Source organism: Dermacentor albipictus, chromosome 9, assembly GCF_038994185.2.
Source record: "Dermacentor albipictus isolate Rhodes 1998 colony chromosome 9, USDA_Dalb.pri_finalv2, whole genome shotgun sequence".
NCBI lineage: Eukaryota > Metazoa > Arthropoda > Arachnida > Ixodida > Ixodidae > Dermacentor > Dermacentor albipictus.
The window spans coordinates 101,619,444-101,643,830 of NC_091829.1; the positions used below are offsets into that span (position 1 = coordinate 101,619,444).

The following is a 24,387-nucleotide window of genomic DNA, read 5'->3' on the forward strand; positions in this document are numbered from 1 at the left end:
GTACTGGATTCAATCACTCCGGCGTTGACACACATATATAACCTTGTTTTATCTGATGGTACTTTTCCAAAACGCCTCTAGGTTGCTAAAGTTATAGTGGTACACAAGGGCGGCGATAAAAACGATTTAACCAACTATAGACCCATATACGTCTTGCCAATTTCTTGAAATCCTCTGGAAAAATTAATTCACAGCCGCATTACATCCATTACAACTAACTATAAATTAATAACAAACATGACTTTTGGATTTAGGAGAGGTTAATCTACTGAAACTGCCCTTTTAACACAAAAGGAAATTATATTGGATTCTTTCGAACGTCAGCTATGTTTAGTAGGTATTCTTTTACTACTCAAAGGTGTTCGACTGCATTAATCATGCTACCCTACTAAAAAAGTTAACTATTATGGTTTACGAGGCGTTTTTCTAAGTTAATAAAATCATACCTCCAACACCGCATGCAACACGTAGTTATAAAGAGTTACGCGTCCGATTCGAAACCACTTATCGCAGGGGTGCCACATGGCAGCATTTTGGGCCTCTTGTTTTTTGTATCTGTATTAATGATCTAGTGACTATTGACAAAGACGTAAAATTTATTGCATATGCAGACGACATTACAATTTTTGTAGCCGAAAAAAATGCTGAAGATCTCATAATTAAAGCCAACGAGGTGCTGTCAAAATTATCATCTTGGAGTATCGCGAACTCATTAACAATAAATGTTAATAAAACAAAGGTTGTACTTTTTATCCCGAAAAATCGAAATATTGACACTAGTACCGTTTTACAGCTTAACAACTCCATTTTGCCTATTGTTCCTTCCATTAAGTGTCTAGTAGTTATATTTGAGCAACATTTGTCGTGGAATATTCACGTGGAAATGGTAATTGGTAAGCTCTCTCGAGTGACTGGAATACTATGCAAGTTGCGTTTTTCTCTTCCAGAAAGTATTGAATTTATTTTGTACAAATCATTGTTATTACCACATATAAACTACTGCCATCTTGTCTGGGGCACTACAACGCTGCCTAATATCAATGTACTGCATAGAGTACAGAAAACAGGCTGTACGTTGTATACTCAATGTTTCTTACTTAACACACACTAGTCCTCTATTTGAAAAGCTCAATTTGCTGTCAATGCCTAAAATTTATGAAAATATGTTACTAGAAAAATTATATGACCAGTATTAAAAGAAAGAACGACACCCTAAAACGTATTTCCAACCTAATAGCAAAACATAAGGCGGTCAGTACAAGGAGTTCTGAAATATGGGAACTACCAAGGCCTAGCACAAATTACACTTATGAAATGCTACGTTTTCGACTACCCTACCATTTGAACAAGGCAAACATAAAGTAATGCTTATTTCTGTGCTAGGATAAACATATATCTAGATGCGAATATGTGCATAGACGTATGAAGGTTCTTTGAACAGTTCAATTCTTGTGTAATCATTTTTCATTGTGCGTATCGAATCCTTCTGTAAGTGTTACTGTATGAAATATTTTTCTATATTGTGTCGTAATAGCGATGTACATAGTGCTGCATTTGTTTTATTATCTCTTGTGTATTTTGTGATGTATTTCATGACTAGCTGTATTTATGAGAATAACTCATCATGTAAGCTTTACTTTTTTGAGTTTTGTTATACTTGCTCATAGTTATCATGATTAATGTTTCACAGTTATTAGTGTGGAAATACTATTTTTCCAATTAGTATTGTATTTAACCGTGCTAATCTTTTGCTGCGTTTGTTACTGCCTGTAAAACGGGGCCATTCACCACGTCAAGCCTTGGTGGCATTTTGTACACGGTCCTCAGCATCAGTTGTATGTTGAAATAAGCTTGATTTGATTGATTGATTGACACATGCGGGCTTTATGTGGCACTCAATCTTTATATGGGCTTATTGGATTTGAGTCCACATTTTTTTATTGATAGAGACGTTATCTAGGAATACAGAAACTTTGGTATGGAAGCAGTACTAAGCATGACGGGAATAGCTTTAAGAACCATACCCAGTGAGATAAGGCTTACATAAGTCTACAAGTGGTGCTGTTTACCCGGAATTCAGCGAGATTGGTCTTCACCGACAGCGAGACAGTGAAGCTGTTGTGTCCTAGCTTTGAAACGCAGTGATTGTTCAGCGATTCCCTTATGAAAATGACTGTTGAAATGTTGTTGGCATATTGTTGACTCAATAGCCTTTCAGCAATACCTCAACAAGTATTGAAACCACAGAGCAATAATTCAACAGTAATGTTGTTGGGCAGTTCACATCAAAAAAGTCGTTGATTAAATTCTGTTGATATATTGTTGAATAGTATTGAGTATTATTGAGCCAATGTTGAGTAATTTTCAACAATAAAGCCGTTGACTAAATTTTCTTGACATATTGCTGAATAGTATTGAGTATTGAATTATTGTTGCGTAGTTTCCAACAACAAAGTCGTTTACTAAATTTGTTAACTTATTGTTGAATACGATTGAGTCACGAGCAATATTGAGTTTCGAAGTATATGTGAAAAACACAGGAACATACGTATGTGTGCGTTTTTTGCATATATATGTTGCTTTACATATAACTTGTCACCATTGCATCTATACAGGGTGTTGTTTCACGTTACTTGAACCATAGACGTATATACACGTGTTTCAGCTAATTTTACTCAGAGTTTAAAAATATGCCGATGCACCATAAGACGATGCGACCAAATGCATGTCGCTCACTCTTGTATGTGTTACGCTATTCTTGTATTTTTCCTCAGTAGTTAATTAGTCAAGAAAATTAGCCATTCTGAAGGAACAAAGTTAGGCGAAAAATTCCAATTAGAAAGTTCTAGAGCACTTTGTAAAACGTCCGATTAGGCCATTTCTAACTTTCTATCTATTAAGTGTTATTGTTTTTCAGCTTACTGCGGATGCCCGCGAAATACAAAAAATATCACCTGACATACCCTTATGAAAATGACTTGAAATGTTGTTGGCATATTGTTGACGAATTGTTGACTCAAGAGCTTTTCAACAACACCTCAACAAGTATTGAAACCACAGAAAAATAATTCAACAGTAAAGTTGTTGGGCAGTTCACAACAAAAAAGTCGTTGACTAAATTCTGTTGGTATATTGTTAAATAGTGTTGAGTATTATTGAGTCATTGTTGAGTAGTTTTCAACAATAAAGTCGTCGACTAAATTCTTTTGATATATCATTGAATGATATTGAGTATTATTGAGCCATTGTTGAGTAATTTCCAACAATAAAGTCGTTGACTAAATTCTGTTGATTTATTGTTGAATAGTATTGAGTATTGTTAAGCCAATGTTGAGTAATTTTCAACAATGAAGTCGTTGACTAAATTCTCTTGACACATTGTTGAATAGTATTGAGTATTGAACCATTGTTGAGTAGTTTCCAACAATATAGTCGTTTACTAAATGTTAACTTATTGTTGAATAATATTGAGTCACGAGCAATATTGAGTTTCGAAGTATATGTGAAAAACACACGAACATACGTATTTGCGCGTTTTTTGTATATATGTTCCTCTACTGATCACTTGTCACCATTGCATCTATACAGAGTGTTGTTTCACGTTACTTGAACCATAGACGTATATACACGTGTTTCAGCTAACTTACTCAGAGTTTAAAAATATGCCGATGCACCATAAGGCGATGTGACCAAATGCATGTTGCTCACTCTTGTATGTGTTACGCTATTCTTGTATTTTTCCTAAGTCGTTAATTAGTCAAGAAAGTTAGCCATGCTTAAGGAACAAAGTTAGGCGAAAAATTAAAATTAGAAAGTTCTAGAGCACTTTGTAAAACGTCCGATTAGGCCATTGCTAACTATCGATCTATTAAGTGTTATTGTTTTTCAGCTTACTGCGGATGCCCGCGAAATACAAAAAATATCACCTGACATGCCCGCTTGCGCGCCGTGCTTGCAGCGCTCTCAAACGAGCATACCATCGAGCAGGGTGTGTTGCCGCTTAAAAGGCGACAGGGCAGTGACGAAGGCGTTGGCTGAGGTATTGACGCCAGCGACGTGCTTCCCTCGCTGCGGTTCATGATGGCGATAAGCAGACGGGTGTTCACACCGGTTAAATGGTATGTTTTCGTTTGTGCGTGGAAGGCTTAGGAGCAGTGCAATCACGACTCGCAGGCGAGCATGTCACGTGGTGCTTTTTGTATTTCGCGAGCATACGCAGTAAGCTGAAAAACACTAATGCTGAACACATAGAAAGACAGAAACGGTTTATTCGTACGTGTTGCCAACTGCTCTGCAACTTTCTAATTGGAATTTTTTTCCTAACTTCCTTGCTTCAGAAGTTGGTTAATTATCCTTGACTAATTAGCTAATTAAGCAAAACACAGAAATAGCGCGACACGCTACATACCAAAGGGAGCAACATGCATTTAGTCGCGTCGTCATGGAGTGCATAGAGTTTACACTCGGCCTAAATATAGCAGGAAGAAACACCCTGCATATATATATATATATATATATATATATATATATATATATATATATATATATATATGCAGTTTGAGAAGACAAACGTCCCTACAAGCAGTGACAAACAACCGATGATTGGACGCATCCTGCGTTTCCATCGGCGTCCATTATAAGGGGGCAGTGCCCTGGCTGTGTGTTAGGAAACGGCATTGCATGCCTCCATGTTAAATATGGTCAAGGTGGCGGAGAACGTTAACAAAATTCAAGTCTGGGGTTTGACGTGCCAGATCCACGCTTTGATTATGAGCCGCACCGTAGTAAGAAACTCCATATTTATTTTCACCGTCTGGGGTCCTCTAAACTGCACCGAACGCACAGTTACACGGACGTTCTTGCATTTCACCTCCATCAAAATGCAGCCGCCCCGGCCGGCATTAGATCCCAAGCACTCGGGTTATTAGCGCAACACCTCAGGCCACTATGCCACCACGGCGGGTGCGGCGGATAAAGGAGTGAACATCGTTTTTACAGAGTGCGTATCGCTTAGATGTTACCCGTTAGCACGATACAGAGCGAAACGAAAAGCTTGGCTGATATGTATGTCATCGTGCTCATATTTCACATGGAGGCCAAATTCTTTTCTGTGACGTAGACGGGGTGCTGGCGAATGCGTTGGGAATCTGCTCGGCCACCAAGCAGAATCTGCGCTGCTATACGTTCTCGGTGACAAATCGCACAGCGCAGAAGCACACACACAAATGTTTAAAAGAATGGGATACAGACCGCCTGCAGTTTGCTGTGACGTCGAAATAAGAAGCACAAACAGCGACGTTTCTGTACTTTTCTGGTCAATAGTTCAGTCCGCATGGTTGCGGCACGCATAACTTTTTTTTTTAATCCAAACGACGAAAACTGTGCGCGCACAAATTAGCACGGCGTTTGCGACGTTTGAATTTGGCGCCTTTTCCCGCGCACTCCATTAGCTCCGGCCGGTGCACCGCGTTACTGCGCTAAAGAAAGTAGCTCATCAAAGAAGTGAAGCAAAAAACTTTCATACACTTGCAAAGCGCAACAATTGTTCTGTAATAACATGACATCACAGAATTTGTTATCAAATGGTGCAATTTATGATAATATAAGCGTGTATTTGTATGAGTGTACATGTATGATTGCGCGTTTGCGGTGTTGACGCTTGGAGCATTCCGGCGAGTTCGTGTACGCTGTTCGCTTGAAAGCTTCCTGCTTTTCTGCGTTCTTTGTGTACTTCGCTGTGACATCTTTGGAATATTCCTGCGTGTTGCTCGCTTTTTATGGACTTGTTGCCTCGAAGATCGCCATGATCGCCTCCGACTCAGCGACATCAAAGGTGAGTTGAGTTTCGAATTCCCCTTGTTCGTCCATTGCGACGCGGTAATGCCCGGAAATGAGTTCAGCGCCTGTGCGTGTTTTCCGCGCGCCTCTTTTCTAGTTATCATTCCAAGCACTATCCTTCCGTTGCGAGAATTGGTTGTACAGCACTAGATTTGTGATATATAACGTGGAGCTTTGTCCTGGTTTAACTTTACTCTCCGCTTGTGGTGACGTAAGGCATCTATGTGGTGCCAGCTAAAACAGGGCTGTTGTACGCCATGATTTCTGATACGGTGTTCGAGCACCGATTGAGTTAGCCTTATTAATGTGCGCATAACAATGCGACGTGAAACCATCCGAGCTGTACTGTAATCGAAGATATTTCGTTTGTGCCACGCTAGTACAAGGCGTGTGAGTGAGCTGTAGCAACAAAAGGGGGGGGGGGGCGGTGGGATCAGCGAAAATGTATTCTGTTGCGCTGTTCCCTTCAGGATCGAGTGACACCGCGGCGCTTCAACGCCACTATCTGTCACGCCGTGCAGCCGACGTTCGCGCGACCGGAAAACACAGAGGAGGCTGTCTCGCAATAGCAAAAAATTTCAAGTGTGTACATGCGATTCTATGCTATACGTGACCTACAATGGGGGTGATGCCACAGAGTGCTGCGAAATCACCGAGTTATACGCCTTGCCAACCGCGTGTGTTTTGTTTTCCACCTGTTAGCGCGCATTCAACTTTCTTTTTTTATCTTCTCCGTTCGGTGCCATCGAGTGCTTCGCCCAAACGGCTTCGCGTAGGCGCTCTGCATTCACGGAAAGGCAGATTTCATGGCACTCCAGGTCCTACTTTACTGGGATAGAACATTAAAGAAATGTAACAGCGTGAAATTTCAGCTTTTTGCACTTTAGTAACTGATTGATGTAACAGTTTTAAAATCAGTAAAGGAACGAGATAAATGCCTGGCATATCTGCCTTGTCGTCCCACTGTGTTTCGAGGCGGCATGTATATGTTATCGGCAACATAAACATCAATAATTAGCATTGTTTCTTGTGACCATAGAAGTAGCTAGTTATGTCGAAAAGCAATTTTTGCTTTGAATCCGAGCACTACACAGTGAGCAGATTGAAAGGGGAGCGCATCGTTATGAACTAAATGACGACGCTTTGCCAAAAGCTTGGAATAATTCTTTGTCGAAAGAGCAGTTCTGTGAAATTCTTTCTTTGAGTGTAAGCAAAACTTCAGTAGCATCAGGTAGAGGGGGAGTAAAAGAATGTAACACTGTGGCTCAGGCACGTACCCAGGATTTTTTTTCGGGGGGGCCCACCACCTCCATCATCATCATCATCATCATCATCATCATGATCATGATCATCATCATCATCATGTTTTATGTCCACTGCAGGACGAAGGCCTCTCCCTGCGATCTCCACTTACCCCTGTCCTGCGCCAATCGATTCCAACTAGCGCTCGCGAATTTCCTAATTTCATCGCTCCACCTAGTGTTTTGTCGTCCTCGATTGCATTTCCCTTCTCTTGGTACCCATTCTGTAACACTAATGGTCCAACGGTTATCTAACCGGCGCATTACATGACCTGCCCAGCTACATTTTTCCCCCTAGATGTCAATTAGAATATCGTCTATACCCGTTCGCTCTCTGATCCAAACCACTCTCGTTCTCTCTTAACGTTATGCCTAGCAATCTTCGTTCGATGGCTCTTTGCATGGCCCTTCACTTGCTCTCAAGTCTCTGCCACATATGCACTGGCAAAATGCATTGGGAAATGCACTGGCAAATGCATTGACACTGGACATATTGCACTGGCAAAATGCACTGATTACACACCTTACTTTTTCAATAATAATGGTAAGCTTCCAGTCAGGAGATGGAAATGTCTGCCGTATGCGATCCAACCTATTTTTTTTCTTCTGTGAATTTCCTTCTCATGATCAGGGTTCCCTCTGATTAATTGACCTAGGTAAACGTACTCCTTCACAGTCTCTAGTGGCCGACTGACCATCCTGGTCACTTGTTCCTTTGGCCGGCTATTTATCATTATCTTCATCTTCTGCATAATAATATTCAACCCCACTCTTACACTCTCTCTGTTAAGGTCTCCAATCATTTGTTGTAACTCATCTGCATTGTTGTTGAATAGAGCAATGTCATCGGCAAACCGAAGGTTGCTGAGATATTTGCCGTCGATCTTTACTCCTAAGCCTTCCCAGTTTAATAGCTTGAATTCTTCTAAGCACGTAGAAAATAACTTTGGAGAAATTGTGTCTCCCTGTCTGACCCCTTTCTCTATAGGTATCTCCTGCTTTTCTTGTGTAGAATTAAGGTAGCTGTAGAACCTCTGTAGATATTCTAACGCGATAGACGAGTCAGTAAGACGAGAAAATATTTACAGATTATATTTACAACAACGGATGCAGCGCTGACCGGTTAGATTCACAGCGCGAGCCCAGTTCGTTCTCTCTCTGTTTTCTGGAATGATGGCGCCTACGCGCCTCGTTCAAACAAACAAATACCTCACGCATGTAGTAATATTTTCCAAGCTTTTTACGTAAGCGTTCTGCACTCCTTCATTACGTAGTGCCTCTACGGTTGCTGGTATCTCTACTGAATCAAATGCCTTTTCGTAATCTATATAAGCCACATAGAGAGGCTTATTGTACTCTGCAGATATCGCGATAACCTGATTGATGACATGGATGTGATCCAATGTAAAGTATATCTTCCTGAAGCCAGCCTGTTCCCTTCGTTGACAAAATCCAGTGTTAACCTTATTCTATTGGAGATTATTTTGGTAAATATCTTATATAATACTGGGAGCAAGCTGTGGTCCCATAATTGTTCAATTCTTTAACGTCTCCTTTTTTGTGGATTAGTATAATGTCTGCATTCTTCCAGTTTTTTGGGACTCTTGCAGTCGATAGACACTTCGTACAAAGAGCCGCCAGTTTTCCAAGCATTATGTCTCCTCAATCTTTGATTAAATCGACTGTTATTCCACCTTATCCTCCCGCTCTTCATCGTTTCATGTCTTGCAGGGCCCTTCTGACCTCATCGCTAGTTATAGGAGAGTTTCTGTATCCTGTTCATTACTGTTTCTAAGTGAACTATCATGACTCCTCTTGGTACTGTATACAGGTCAGCTTAGAATTTTTCCGCTGCTTTTACTATATCTTCGAGATTGCTGATGATATTATCCTTCTTATCTTTTAGTGCATACATCATGGTTTGTCCTATGCCAGGTTTCTTTTTTATTGATTTCAGGCTGCGTTCGTTTTTTACGGCTTGTTCAGTCTTTATCATGTTATAGTTTCGAATATCAGTTATTTTCGCCTTGTTGATCAGTTTTGACAGTTCCGCAAAATGCGTAACGCTATGCGGCCGCCAGTCCCATACAACCACGCAGAGCGCAGGACTCTGCGATTCTAGACGTACTGCGCTCACTGCGAAAGGTTAGAAAAACACCCACAAAAGCACAGCAGGGAAGTGGCTACGTTCGACCAATAACGGTGGAAGCGTCATTCAAAACAAGTAATTGTTCTCCTCTTCCGGCGGCGTTTTCTCTACTTCCTTTTTAAATAAAGAGATGTTGATCCATAAATATTCTCATAAACAACGGTCAACTTTTTTATTATTCGCTTTTGCTTGCAGTTTGGTTGTTGCCTTGGCTCTCTCCCTTAGTAGATCGCTTAATTTTTCAACTCCTTGCGATTTTTGTTTCCGGTTGCCAATTTTGCACGAAAAGTGCTATACAGTTAGGGAAAAACAGACGAGATAACGGGCGACAGTCATCTTGCTTATGGGTTTAAGGTTTATTGCAGGGTTTCATGAGGGACGCTCTTTCACATTATTTTATTTCCCACCTTATCTAACCCATATCCCGTATATATCATTCCGGGCATCTGCCAGCGTCGCGGTGAGCCATAACTGGAGGAAACAATGCAGCAAAGGGATAAGTTAAACGAAATGGGCGTTTTCTCCGGCCGCAATTCGTTCCATGAGAGTATAGACCAGCTGAGTAACAGCCGCATCCCTCTCCTGGTCCCAGGATCAGCCTAAACAAAGAAGGTTGAACTAACAAAAGCAACAAAAGCACGTGACGGTTGAATAGATGGTGACGACTGAACGCATCTCGAGTTAATCGTGAGGGTGCGGAATCTACGAGAAAACTGTCCTTCACATTACAAAAGATGCCGATAACTACCGCCATCTAAAAGGAGTGAAAAAGGCAGCATAATGCTTACCGATGAACAGCTGCGAATCTCAACATTGATCTGGCGGCGCTTTAGGAATGTGTTAGGAGTGGTGGCGTGGGTGGGGAGGGGGGGGGTATGCCACTTGATTTCGGGGGGGGCCCGGGCCCCCCCGGGCCCCCCCCTGGGTACGTGCCTGCTGTGGCTTTATATGAAGGAGCTGCCTTTAATATGTGGCCATAACAGTTAAGTAGATGCGTGGAAATAATTTTTAAAATAAGTAGAAGAATGTGAAATAAATTATTTGACAAGCTCACACTGCCATTGGCAAGAGCGGCCACACTTTCGTGTATTCGATGACTAGTCATTTGTATCCGTCCATTTATGTCAGCCTAATGGTCCATGTAGCTCTTTTGATTGTCGCTTTTGCTGCATCGTGGCGTCACGTTTTAATACTGACATCTTTTTTCAGATTCAAAGTGAGCTGGGAGACACCCCAGCTGGAACGCTAAAGGTGAATTCTTTGGTCATCCATTCTGTAGCGTCACCATGATCAAATATAGTGATGCCGTGAAAATGTATTGCAGGAAGCAGGAAAAAAAACAACATTGCTGATGCAACTGCAAGGCATTTGCCCCAGTGATCAATTGGTGCAGAGAGCCTTCATTAGGAGACATGGTGCCTTTAAGCACTCAGCTGAAAGACTTAACAACTGCACCGGGACTGGGAGTGAATTTCAGTATCACTTGTGAACATATTAAACGCAGAATGTGTCTTTTTCAGTGTATATGCCTGATATGAAACTTAGTGTGGACATTAGTGGTCTACATGAGTGAACATCTTTATAGTTTTACCAGAACGAAGTATAATGACCTATGTCATACAGCAGTGCACTGCTAGAGGTATCAAACCAGAACAGCAGCACCCTTTGAGAAAGTTGGCTGAAGAACGAGCAATGATCGGGGCTTTCTGCATTTCAAGGGCCAAATTCCAAAAAGATTGATGCCGAGCTGGATGGTGCGAAGTGCCGGTCACCACATGCTCTATCTTGGCATTATGTCTTGTTAAGATACAGAAATTGCATCACTGCTCATAAATTGTAAATTGGGAGGTTGAGGGGAAGTGGAAGGGCTCCCCTCTGGAGCAGCCAGTGCATGCCCTTTGCTATACTGATAATCCTACCTTAATGAGAACCAGTGATGCATGTTAACCTATTACGCAGCCATGTGCATTCCTTGTTTTGTATTAAGGGGACACTAATTACACCCTAAATGAATTTTAAATAAAGCATCGTCTTAAATAACTACTTCTGTAAATTTCTTGGTAGTTGCTTGATCATTAGAGAAAATAAAGCTCAAAGTTTAATTTTGTAAGTATCGCCCCAAAATCTTCGTGCTGACACCTCATTGTCACATCATGGATTCCAAGTATTTTTTCATACTTGGGTTGTATTGGTTCTGTAAATGTTCCTGGCGCTTTTTATTTTGGGTTTTTGGAATATGATGAAGAGCATCTTTATTTGTAAAAAAATTGCTACACCTGAACAGACGTCATCTAAATCCATGACGTCACAGCAAGCGGGTGTGGTAACTTCAAGGCAGCAGTGCCACCAATCTAAAATGTATGTACTAAATGTACTAAATGTACTAAATGTACTAAAATGTATTCATCACTTGCCTTAACTAAAATATTTCAGCAATCATTGGAAAACGGTGAACTACCGGCCGATTGGAAGATAGGTAAGGTGGTTCCTGTACATAAATCTGGTAATAAACACTCGCCTTTTAACTACCGGCCCATATCTATTACCAGCATCCCATGCAAAATCTTGGAGCACATACTCTTTTCACATATTGTCACTTTCCTTGAATCAAACTCGTTTTTTCATCCTTCTAAGCACGGTTTTAGGAAGTCTTATTCATGCGAAACACAGCTACTCTTATTCACGCACAAACTTCACGCAATTTTAGACTGCCGCTCTATCGCCGACTGCATCTTTCTAGATTTCGCGAAGGCATTTGATAAGGTTTCCCATCATCTTTTGTTACTAAAGCTGCGCATGGTAGGATTAGACACTAACATTCTAAAATGGATTGAAGTGTTCCTTACCCATCGTCAGCAATTTGTTTCCGTCAATAATGTTAACTCCGCCGTTCACCCTGTTCTTTCCGGTGTGCCCCAAGGCACTGTCTTGGGGCCCCTGCTTTTTCTTATATTTATCAATGACTTACCCAGTAACCTTTCCTCTTCTGTACATCTTTTCGCCGATGACTGCGTCCTTTTTCGGCAAATAACAAATGATAGTGATAAGCACATGATTCAGTCTGACCTTAACGCTATCTCAACATGGTGCAAAACTTGGAATATGACTTTAAATGCTGAAAAGTGCAAACTTATGCGCATCTCTCGTGTTAACAGTGAATTACCAGTATATACTCTTAATGGTGTGGTGCTTGATCCTGTTACAAGATACAAGTACCTCGGAATTCATATTACGTCTAACCTTAGCTGGCATGCGCACATTGAGCACATCACTAACAAGGCTAATCGCATGCTCGGATATCTGAAACGCAACTTTCACGCAGCCCCAACTAGCATCAAACTTCTACTCTATACCACACTCGTACGTTCACAACTGGAATATGCTTCATCAATCTGGGACCCTGGTGTTAAGAGTTTGATCGACCTACTGGAGATGTTACAACACAAATCAGCGCGGTTTATTCTTTCTGACTTTCGGCGTACATCAAGCGTAACCACTATGAAGACTACCCTGGGCCTAACTTCACTTGCATCACGACGCAAAATTGCACGCCTGTGCCTTTTTCACAAAATATTTTATCATGAGTCCATTGGCTACGAGTTACTTCTTCGCCCTTCATATGTTTCACGCCGCACAGATCACATACATAAGGTAGGCATTTCTACATGCAAAACTAAAACATTCTTGGATTCTTTTATTCCTCGCACGTCATATGACTGGAACCACCTTCCTTCCTCAATTGCCACAATTCCTGACCCTGTATTGTTTCGGACTGCTGTTACCGCTTCTATTGAATGATATATTGTGTTGATCACTTATCCTAACTTATCTATGTCTTGGTAATTGTTCTCTGCTGTTGCTTGTATCTCTGTGTTATGTATTACCCACTCCCCTCTGTAATGCTTTGCCCTGAGGGTAAAATAAATAAATAAATAAATAAATAAATAAATAAATAAATAAATCTTTCCTCTTGCTGCTTTTACAGTTTACTCAGCCTCTTGTCACAGTATGAGTGAAGGTCTTGAATTGTAGGAAGGTCATGTACAGATACATCTAAAATAATTTTTCTCTTTAGTGCTTTCATGCCGTAGTTGCTTAGGGGTGTTGGCACAGCTCCGCTAAGCACGAGGTCACAGGATCAAACAACCGCATTTTGATGGAGGGTAAATACAAAACTGCCCAGGTACCTTGCAGCCTGATTTAGTAAAAATTAGTCCAGAGTTCCCCACTATGGCGTGCCTAAACATCAGGTTGTCATTTTGGCACTTAAAATGCCAGAATTTAAATAATTTAATTTTGCTTTAGTGCTCCTTTAAGCTGTAGAATTCATGATCTCTGCAAAAACTCATGCTCAAAGTATTCTCCATAAAGATTAAATAAACAGTAGATATAAGTGTCTATTTATATATTGAATTGTGGTGATACGTGATGACTATTAGAACGGTGGTACAAAAAGACAGAATTGTAATACAATCTGTGACGGCACGATGATGCACATCGAGGAAATGACCGAGTCTTCCTAGAAGTCCCTGACATGGACATCAACTGACTGTCCACAAACTTCTGAGTTCACTCCGTGATCTTGTGCAGCCTGTGCTTTGCGAGTCAATTAATTTAATTGAGGTGGTGGTTGGCACATACTGTCCTTGCAGCTTATGTACATTTCATACAGTGGAGTGGAATCTCACATATTACATCTGGAGCACAGCAAGTGAACATGATGTGTAGTGGTAATCTTAGTAATGATCGACAATCATGTCCCTCTTCGAGCTCCTAATGCTGCTTGCCAACACAAGCAGCAGCAGTTGCCCAAGATAGCGGGAAAGAGATTCATTGAAAAGTGGCATATGCCCAGGGTCACATAACCAGTCACCCAAGCTGTTCTGACGGTTGATTTTGAACTCTTCCCTCAACATAGCAGCCCAATCTCCCCATTAGACCATGGGCTACCTATTGACACAAATGGATGGGAAAATAGAGACAAACACCTGAAAATATGAAGTATCCTAAGAATGGTAATCACAATAAATAGTACTAGATGTGCATTAGCACAAGCTCTTGGGCCAGTTGGTGCATGATGAACTTGAAAAATGGGGGTACCAGCAAAACAAAGGACGCGCACACACGGAAGAGGCGTTAGACAGGGAGTCCGTGTCTAATGCCGTTTCCTTGTGTGCGTGTCATTTGTGTTTCGCTGGTACTCCCCTTTTTCAAGTACTAGATGTTTGGATACTTTGGTTTATTATTCTTGTTTGTGCTGGATTGTTTTTCTGAAACGTGGCATCCAGACAGTATAAGAAGCTTGTAAGAAGTTAAGTTTAGCATTATAGATTTGCAACAGGTACTTTTGTAATTTATTTGCAGTAGGGCTGTTGTGTGAATGTGCTTGAAAGGCTTAAAACTGTTTTGCTAACATTTACTTAAATGTGCAGGTTCACATAGGTTGAAGGAGTGCACATTGAGAAGGTTATCCTGGCACAGCTTACCATGGCCTGCCATGGTGGACCAGGAAAGTTTGCAAGGGCCTTACTTCACCATGTGTTCACAGAGGAGGAGCTCATGGGCCATTTGGGCTTTGGAAATAACACCAAGGGGCGAAAAAGGCTCTTGACCCCACCAGGGTCAGTGCTGTTATAGGTAAGTGCCATATATCCTTTCTGGTTGCATTTTTACATTCACATTTTTTTCTAAAATTATGAACTTCCCATTGGCATAACAAACGACTTTCAAGTAGCCCGTGTGTGCAGTTGTGTGCTACGATAGTCTACTATTTGGAATGACTGTTCATATGATCATAAGTGCGTAATGCCTCCATACACAAATGCTTCTAAAATTTGAAAGCTGCCTTCACTGCTGAAAGTTTTTAGTGGCTCCACCACATAACATGAGCTGCATTGGCGCATTAGCAGTGCTACATGGCTGTCATTGCAAGGAATAGTTGTCTATGAAGCACGCTCCAAATCTATTGGCATGGAGGACATGTTTAATTAGCCTGAAAGTTTTATTCTAATACACGAATTGCGGAGAAGCTATGCTTAAGTGTGGTTACTGCTCAGCTCGAGCAGGAGCACGTTCACCAAATTGCAGAAATCAAAACAGCTCTCCAGGTTCTGAGATGTGAAACAGTAGATTCACCATTTTTAACAGACTACATCGAATTAAGGTTGCTCCTATATTGAAGGAGGTCCATGTGATGCCAGACAGCAGCCTTTTAGCAGAGGGAACCTGAGTGGTATGGCAATTTTCTTTTGGTTGTTTCAATCAAAGAAAGAGCATGGACAGAGTTGCAAGCATTGCTGTCAACAGTACTACGTTTAGTGGGCGCTTACTCATTCTAAGCACTTAACCTATGACTCGTATTTATTAACGCACACTTTATCACTTTGTATTCTAAGATATGAAAAAAATATTTATGTGGGTTTTCCCCATATACTTCAATAAATTGAAAATAGGCTCCTGGGGCCTAATGTATAAAGCTTCTTACAGTCCATCGGACATGTCCACTACACCCATTCTGAAATTGTTAGAATTGATTCCTGCTTCCTTACTTCACCTACCTGTTAACAGGGTTATTATGAACCATTGCCAAATAGATTATGGGCTTAAATTAATCAAAAAGATGAATGGGCTTTTCTGTCGCTCTTGTTTAGCCCGTTGAGGGTCAAATTTTGGGGACAAATATGCCTCTCTAATTTCGGCATTAATATTTTTTGTGGTGTGCAAATGCTCAAAACTTTCGAATTGAATAGTGTCCTATTCAATTTAGTCTTTGAATGGTCACTATTTGTAAATGCGAGTATTCTAATATTTCGAAACACCAATAAAACATGAAATTTGAGCCAAAGTACGGTAAATTTTCACGTCCAATAACATAGTATAGACATAACACGTAAGAACTTGTAAGAATAGCAGACCAGGCTACATTACTTAAGTAGCTGTACTTTAGAGGCTGTACAGCAATCATTTATGCTTACTGAAGAGTCCTGTGCATGTGAAGAAACCTTTTGCTGCTCCATTTGTGCTTTTAATAAACAGCTCTTCATAACATAACAATGACAGAAACTTGCAAACATTAATAATACTAGGTTGTGAGCCTCATCTTACATTAATTGTGATATCAGCTGTTCATTATTCAGAAGCTATCCATTATTTGATTTGCTTCTAGCATTATTCGGTTCAGCCTCAAAAATCACTTTTCGTGCACCTTTAATATTTTTATTGCAGATTTAAGTTCTTCAGAGTGACGTTCCGAGAAAATAAAGTGGTAAATAATATTTTTAAGTAACGATGAAGTGGCAATACCATTTCAGTATTTGCGGTTTTAGATGTTTTATTTTTTTATGCAGGATAAAGCAGCATTATTTTTTTGTGTAATGAAACTTACAAAAACTTGTGGCAACACTCCGAAATTACTGCAATGACAGACACCAAGGAGCCAAGTGAAAATCAGTTTTGGAGAAACCCATGGAGCGACAGCACTTTAAGAATATTTTCTAGAAGTCTCAGAAGGTTGCAGCACCTCCAGTGGGATGCTAGGCAACACTTTGTTCTGAAAAGGCAAATTTTTTCAGAACGTTCCGTCACAGCCACAGATGTACGGCAGTAAACCCTAAAAGGGTTAAAGAAGTCAGTCCTATGGCATATGGCTCTTAAAAGACAGCATTTCTTCGTATCTGTCACATTCTGCATGTGTTATGCTAAGCAGCTTGGTGCACAACTACATGGAATCCTTATTATAACAGTAATTCAGTCATTGAGGCAGAAAACATACTTTGCTGTAAGCAGTGTCTTCTTTAATGTAGGAAGTCCTAAGTCATTGTAAGGCGAGAAGTACATTCCGATTGCATGTCAACTCAGGAAACCTAACTTCAAATGAAGCTACACTCAATTGTAGGTACATGACAGTATTGTATTTGGAGCATGGAAAAGCACAGTTAAATGCTGCACATTTTAATTATGAAAGTTACAAGAAATAATTTGATTGTCAGTTCAGGTTTATTTATGAACAACATGAATTTTTTTCACCATTTTGTTTCTCAGCAAGCAAAGTTCACATCTTCGACATTGAGGATATTTGTTAAGGTATTTTGCTACAGCGTTTTGTTCCTCTTTGCCCTTTCCTGCATTTGACACTTAGTGGAGTCCTGCGCCACACAGAATCAATTTAAATGGTCATGCTGCAAAGCTGTACCCGTGGAAAGTTGGAATTAAGCAACACAAATGCATAAATCAATTTCATTATAACACGGGCATATTGCATGCCATTCTTTTGCATGTAGAAGTTGCTTTTTAAAACTTGTTCTGGCTTCTTGTTCTTGCAGGCTTCACGTGTCACAAGTTTCCTGGTACCAACATGCCCTATGTAGAGAACTCTGGCCTCGCTTCTCGCATGGGACCAATAGCCTCTCAAGAGCCCAAGTTGGACAGCTCAAACCAAAAGACAAGTGCTGTGCTTTTTGTAACTCTCGACATTTTTATGTTTTATGTTAGTCTCCTGAAGGGCTCAATTTGGATTTCTCAAATGAGCATACAAATGTTGTGCCTTTCTATGCCTTGGCATTTTTATGCTAATTTTATTTATGCTAATTATGCAAGTCTCCTGAGAAGCCCACATTGGATTGCTTAATCCAGAATACAAGTGCTGTGCTTTGTTATAGTTCACTACATTTTTATGTTAGTTTTTGATATGGTTCCAGTAGGGATAGTGTTTCCTTATTAATATATTTTTAAGTATCTTAAGTCATTTCATGCCAAACCACCCAATTTTGTCAAGAACCGTTCCACTATGGCAAAGCATTTCAAGTTTGCTTGATTTTGAGTAGGTACAATGAGAAAATTTTTGAGAAAATTTGCTTTCATACATACACTTGAGTCATTCCAGGGCAACCAACCAGCGTTTTTTTGACCATCACAGATGTAGTTGAAACTCCGAACTCTTGCTCTCCATTTATTTTCCTTCGCAAAAATTTATTTGAATTTTGGCAAAAATTTATTGTTCTTGCCCAGGTAAGCTAGAAGGCACTGATACACGTTTCTTTTGAAAGGGAAATTGTATGATCCAGATATTCAGATGATGTTCATGTCAGGAGACAAGTGGTGTGACTGCCAAAATTTGCAAAGTTTGAATTTTCTCCTAATGTAGGGAAATACAGAAGGCATAAAATAAATATAAAATCAGACTGGTTGACTTGGGATAGCTGCAAAATATTTCAAGCCTTGTAGGTTCAGTTGATCAGCTAAAAAAACTGTAAAGTTCCAATTTTTTGCAAGAAGCTTCGTGTTGAAGGTAAAAAATTAGCTTTGGAGGTTGGCACAAAATATGTCGCCCATCGTTACACAACCCTACATGTATGCTATGCATGTGACAAGTAACAAAAAGGTATTCTTTAAGTGCAATAAATTATTTTCTCTAATGTTCATTTGTGGATCACACATACAGCATAAATATAGCATAAATATATGAAGCCATGTCCGCTAGCAAGGAAAGATTGTTAATATAATTAGGCACAAAAACTACTCAACAAACTGACTGCCTTTTTTATCATTGCGAAGGCAAGTGACGTCAAGCGCTGCAGCTGCAGTCTCAACTTGTTTTTTTTTAACATGAATGCAAAAAGTGGTCGCCAATGGTGTCTGACCGCATCAGACTGAACAAGGCAAATATGACTTTTATAGGTGAACACGTTCTGGCTCTGAAACAGTGGTAGCAAACAACACCACAAGAATTTGTTCACACTTATGTAGGTTTTCAGTCTTAATTATGAACGTGTTTTCTACTTGCATCATCATTGGGCTCCAGGGAGCAGGGCACGAACTGTCCTGCTCCCTCTGTGTTGCATTGCAGTTCGACATGCCCTTTAAAATGCTTTGTATGAGCAATATCGGCGCTCTTCCTGGATTTACTGTCTGCATAATAGCCTATATTTCTTTTTGTAAAGTGCATGAAACATATCTTTTAACACTGCAGGATTCCCTCACATATTAATACGTACGAGGTCTGTTAGAAAAGTATTTGACTTTTTTTTGCGGACACCTGATGAATATGAAACAAGCGCGTTTTCATCAGCCACCCTTGAACCTTTGTGCGCATGCACGAATTTTTTCCCGCTTGCCAATAGCGTGAATTGCTGGGACGCAGCATTTGAATGAGGTAGTACACAGTGCTCTCGTCGTTTTTTTATTGCAAGGAAAATGGCAGAGCGACTGGAGCAGTGCTACTACGTCAAATTTTGCCAGAAACTGGGCGACAGCCACGTGGAAACCATTCGGAAGATTCAGACTGCTTTCGGTGACTACACTATGAGCGGCACACAGATTAAGGACTGGTACAACCAGTTTAAAGACGACCACGCATCGGTGGAGAGCGAGCCACGCTCCAGTCGGCCATCAATATGCCGAAATGACCAGGTCATTGCCTTAGTGAACCCTGTGGTGATGCGGGACCGTCGTGTAACTATCCAAGAAATTGTTGAAGAGGTGGGCATCAGCACATTTTATCCACATTCCATTATCACCGAAGATTTGGCCATGAAGAGAGTTGCCCCGAAATTCGTTCCCAAGCTGCTCATGGTGGAGCAAAAGCAACTTCGTGTTGAAGTCTCACAGACATGCTGGATTCCACTAACAGTGACCCCAACTTCACGAACACCATAATCACTGGTGACAAGTCTTGGATGTATGTTTATGACCGGGAAACCAAATCCCAGTCATTACAGTGGAAGCATTCCACGTCACCAACCAAAGACCGCTAAGTGCGCATCAACGTTAAAGTGTTGCTGACTGCTTTCTTTGACTCCCGCAGTGTGGTACACCACGGGTACGAACCACAGGGTCAAAAAATCACTAAAGACTACTACAGGGATGTCCTCCATGGCCTATGTGATGCTGTGTGGCGCAAGATACCAAAGTTGTCAACAGGAAATTGGCGCATCCATCACGACAATGCTTTTCTCGCACTTGATTCAGACTTTTTTGGCGAAAAACTAGACTCCTGTAGTTCGACAGGCTCCTTACTCTCATTATATGGCCGCCTGCGGCTTCTGGCTATTTCCCAAAATCAAGAGGCCATTGAAAGAAGCACAATTTCAGACAAGAGAAGACATTATGGCTGCAACGACAGCTGAGCTAAACTCCATTCGGAAAGAGGCCTTCTCGGAATGCTTCTAACAATGGCAGCACCGCTGGGAGAAGTGGCTGGAGTCCGACGGAGACTACTTTGAGAGTGATTAGGTTTCCAACGCTCCAGTTATCCCAGTTTTTTTTTCTTCAGCCAAAGGTCGGATACTTTTCTAACAGACCTCGTATTGATATTTTATGTGCAATGGCTCTACGGTTTACCTGGCCCACACCAAACACAAGCCTCGTTGCGTTAGAGCGTGTGTTCCTTGGCAATAAAATGCAGACACTAACACCGCTTCTCTGTCATCTGTGTGGAGACGAAGCGAGCTTTGTCGTCTGCATTCCCAGCCGGCAAGCAGTGCGCACATCCGAGAAAAGTCGGTGCTGACAAAATTTCAAAAAAGAATTTCTCGCATTTAAAAATAATGCCTTTTTTAACTTCACACATGCATAGGAGACATGTAGAGCTATCCAATAATGTATCACATACTTTTTGGCCAACCATGAAAGCTGTTTTTTCCTTCAACATGAAGCTTCTTGCAAAAGATTAAAATTTGTTTTTTTTACAGGCGATTAGCTGAACCTTCAAAGCTTTACATTTTTTTGCTATACTATGTCACCTGGGCTACCATTCTGCATTTAATTTCTGTCCTGTGAATTTTCGTTAAGAAAAAAAAAAACTAACGGATTGCAATTTGACTTTTTTGCCGGTGCCAAAAGCAATTGAAGTATTCAAATATTAAAAAAATTGGCTATTTTGGCAGTTGCATCACTTCACCGTATTTCCACGCACACTATTTGAAGGCCTCGATCAATAGAATGTGCATTTGAAGAAGAATGTTGATTGATGTCCTCTAGCTCAGCTGAGCAGGAAAGCTAAACTGTCACCAAAATGCTACAAAATATTTGGCAAAAATAAATAGAAGTGGGTAACGAGCTTTAAACTCTAGTAAACATATGGCAGTGTTTCAGCTATATGTGTGGTGTCAAAAAAATGCTTGTCGATTCGGCATGAAATCGCATACCTGCAAGTGCATCTGTGCCATTTTCAGAGTTCAGTAAAAACGGCATTTTACATAACTTTGTAAAATCGGTTTATTGCTATCTAAAATACATGAGTAAAAATTAATAGGTATAAGTCGGCTTAAATTTAATATGCAACAAAAAATCTCCAGTAATGGCAATGGTGTGCCTTTCATGTTTGCATAAAACCATATCTTCTGAACTCTTTCGTTATTTTTTGTGGCAGTGAATAAAATTGAAATGGAACTCACACAAGGAGTAACTTTGCTGTATTCCAGCACATCACTAATAGCTGTCTTTTTTCGTATAAAAATCTGAAGCAGGTGATATGAATAAGTCGCTTGATATGAAATGACCTGCGTAGGAACGTTATCATGGCAGAAAACACAACTGGATCATGCAACAGCAATGCAGCATAATAAACTGCTCCCATAAGCATCACTTATTGTGATTGCCATGTTTAAGAAATATGTAAGGTTTACTGAAATTGGCACACACCATTCAACCAACAAATAAGTATTGTACAGTGATCCTTTTTCAGTTTTACATATTTTCTTTAAGTTGTCTGCTAGGTAGCATAATACTTGTTCTTGAGCTGGATTATTCAGAGGTAGACATTACTAGCACAAGCAATAGAAATATTAAACTGATTGTCATAAATTTATTAATTCACTTATAACATCACGGCACATATTTCAGTTTGCAAATTGTAGCCAGCGAGTTTGAAAGACATTCACTTGAAATTAATTTCCAGGATGACTCCAGTTTTGAGATTTTTCCATAAATGTGAAATACATGGGCATTCTGGTTACTTTTGTGCTTCAATGCATAACAGTGCGTTTTAAAAAAAAGTAAGTGCCACAGCAGTGCATTTCTACAGCCAGTTTGATGGCATGTGTCTCGTTACTAGTGTCATTTTGGAGATTGATTCTAAGTGCATACACTTTGCAAAATTACCGGCTACAATTCGTAAAAACTTTATTAGGAACTGAGCTTTTGTTAATCAGCTGACTATGGTGTCTTGATATCTCATGCAAGTAATGTTTGGCACTCTGTATCTAGAATTATGTTAACTGCAACATTCAGTCTTCAATAAGTTCCATGAAACTTAAAGCTAACCACCCTGCATATCAGGTCTCAGTTGAGTATTGTGGGCTCAAGCAAATCGTGCCATGGTTATAGTACCACTGGCTACCTAATAGAGAAAGCAAGCACCTTTTTGAGTGTTCTTATTTACAGTCATGTCAGTCTGCTTGTACATTTATTTATTTAGGTATTTATTTTTTTAAATTTATTTCTTTTGGTAAATGTGTTCTACTTAAGGGCCACACAAACTACATCTTCAGTATTCAATTTTGTTATGGTGTCAAACTGCAGGAAGTTTGTACTGTGCGATAGTTTTTAAGAAGTTTCTGATCTCAAACTACAAATGGTTGTACATTTACACAGATGTTTGGTTACAAATAAACAGTTCACCTAGAAAAATGGTTTTTGTCTGCATCAGTTCAGCACTCTATTTTTTGGAGGACCATTCACTCTGACAATTCACTCTGACTCTGGCATAATAGTACTGCTAGCAGTTTTACAATATAGCTTATTACAGGCAATCTGGGAGCATGCTTTTGAGCCCAGGGTGACAGAGGCCTGTGATACAAAACGCCTGTATTTAAATTTTATCCCTATCCTCTCACAGCAAAAATACCACTGTCACATCAGAGGTAATTATATGCAACATAGCTCAGCGGTATTTTAAGGCAAGTGCAGGTTTAAACTGCTAAATACCCAGTGGGGCATAAAGGGCTTTCAACATCATTTGTGTTGATCTTCAACAGATCTGCAACAATTCTTCCATGGGCTTTCAATATTGACGAACACATTTCAACAATACGTCCATGGGCTTTCAATTTTGAAACTCAAAACATCTGCAACAATGCTTCAATTGGCTTTCAACATTGACAAACAACACATTTCAACAATACCTCAATGGGCTTTCAATTTTGAGCTTCAACAATGCTTCAATGGGCTTTCAACATTGACAAATAACACATTTCAACAATACCTCAATGGGCTTTCAATTTTGAGCTTCAACAGTGCTTTAACGGGCTTTCAACATTGACAAACAACACATTTAAACAATACCTCAATGGGTTTTCAACATTGACAAACAACACATCTTCAACAATGCTTCAATGGGCTTTCAACAGTGAAATACACCATAGTTTCAACGATATACCAATCATCTTTCAAATTGAGAGGCCACAATGATGTTTCGACAAAATGTCGCGGGCCAATTATCAACACTTGTCAACAATTTCCTCAACGATGTTTCAACAATTCCCCAATGATCTTTCAAGGTCATTTGTTGACGTTGAACAATGATATTTCAATAACCTTTCAACAATTTTTTTGTAAGGGTTTCTTCGAATTCCACAGGAATGCTGGCCCCAACAAGTGGTGCAGTCAGAGTATGCGGCTACAACGTTGCCAGCCAGCGTGAGCAGGTGCGCCAGCGGGTCAGCTTTTGTCAGCAGAAAGACATCTTTTTCGAAGACATGACTTGCGTCGAAAACCTTCTCTACTTTGGATCGGTACGTGCCTTTTGCTATGATTATGCGTTAGAAATAACCGACACTACCGAAACCTTTGCCACCTCTTTCCACTGTCGATTAAGAGAAAGCTTAGTTTCAACGAAACAAAATATTACGGTACACTGGCTCGGAAAGGCAAAATATGCTCGCCAAGGTAGCGGCCGGTAAAAACACATTTTTTTGGGGCGACTCGGGTTCGAGTTCAAGGTTTTTCATGGAATCACGTTCACTTATGTCGAACAGGTGGGGGGTTTTCAGAAACGGTTCATTCAGGTTTAGACGGGTTAGGAAAAAAATGTTCCCATGCTACCGCTCTGCCGGATAACTTGTGGGGCTTGGAAAGAAATCTGCAAGCTAACTTGAGTTCTGC

The 24,387-nt window shown here is 40.3% G+C and overlaps 1 protein-coding gene across 4 annotated transcripts in view; it reads left to right on the top strand.

Moving 5' to 3' along the window:
• Window positions 1-24,387, top strand: part of LOC139049592 (phospholipid-transporting ATPase ABCA3-like) — a 420,980-nt gene that overhangs the window by 209,291 nt on the left and 187,302 nt on the right. For all 4 annotated transcript variants that reach the window (XM_070525151.1, XM_070525150.1, XM_070525152.1 and 1 more), the window contains one exon: window positions 23,863-24,017. In XM_070525151.1, coding sequence (XP_070381252.1) covers window positions 23,863-24,017 — 155 coding nt within the window. The remainder of the gene's footprint in view (window positions 1-23,862; window positions 24,018-24,387) is intronic.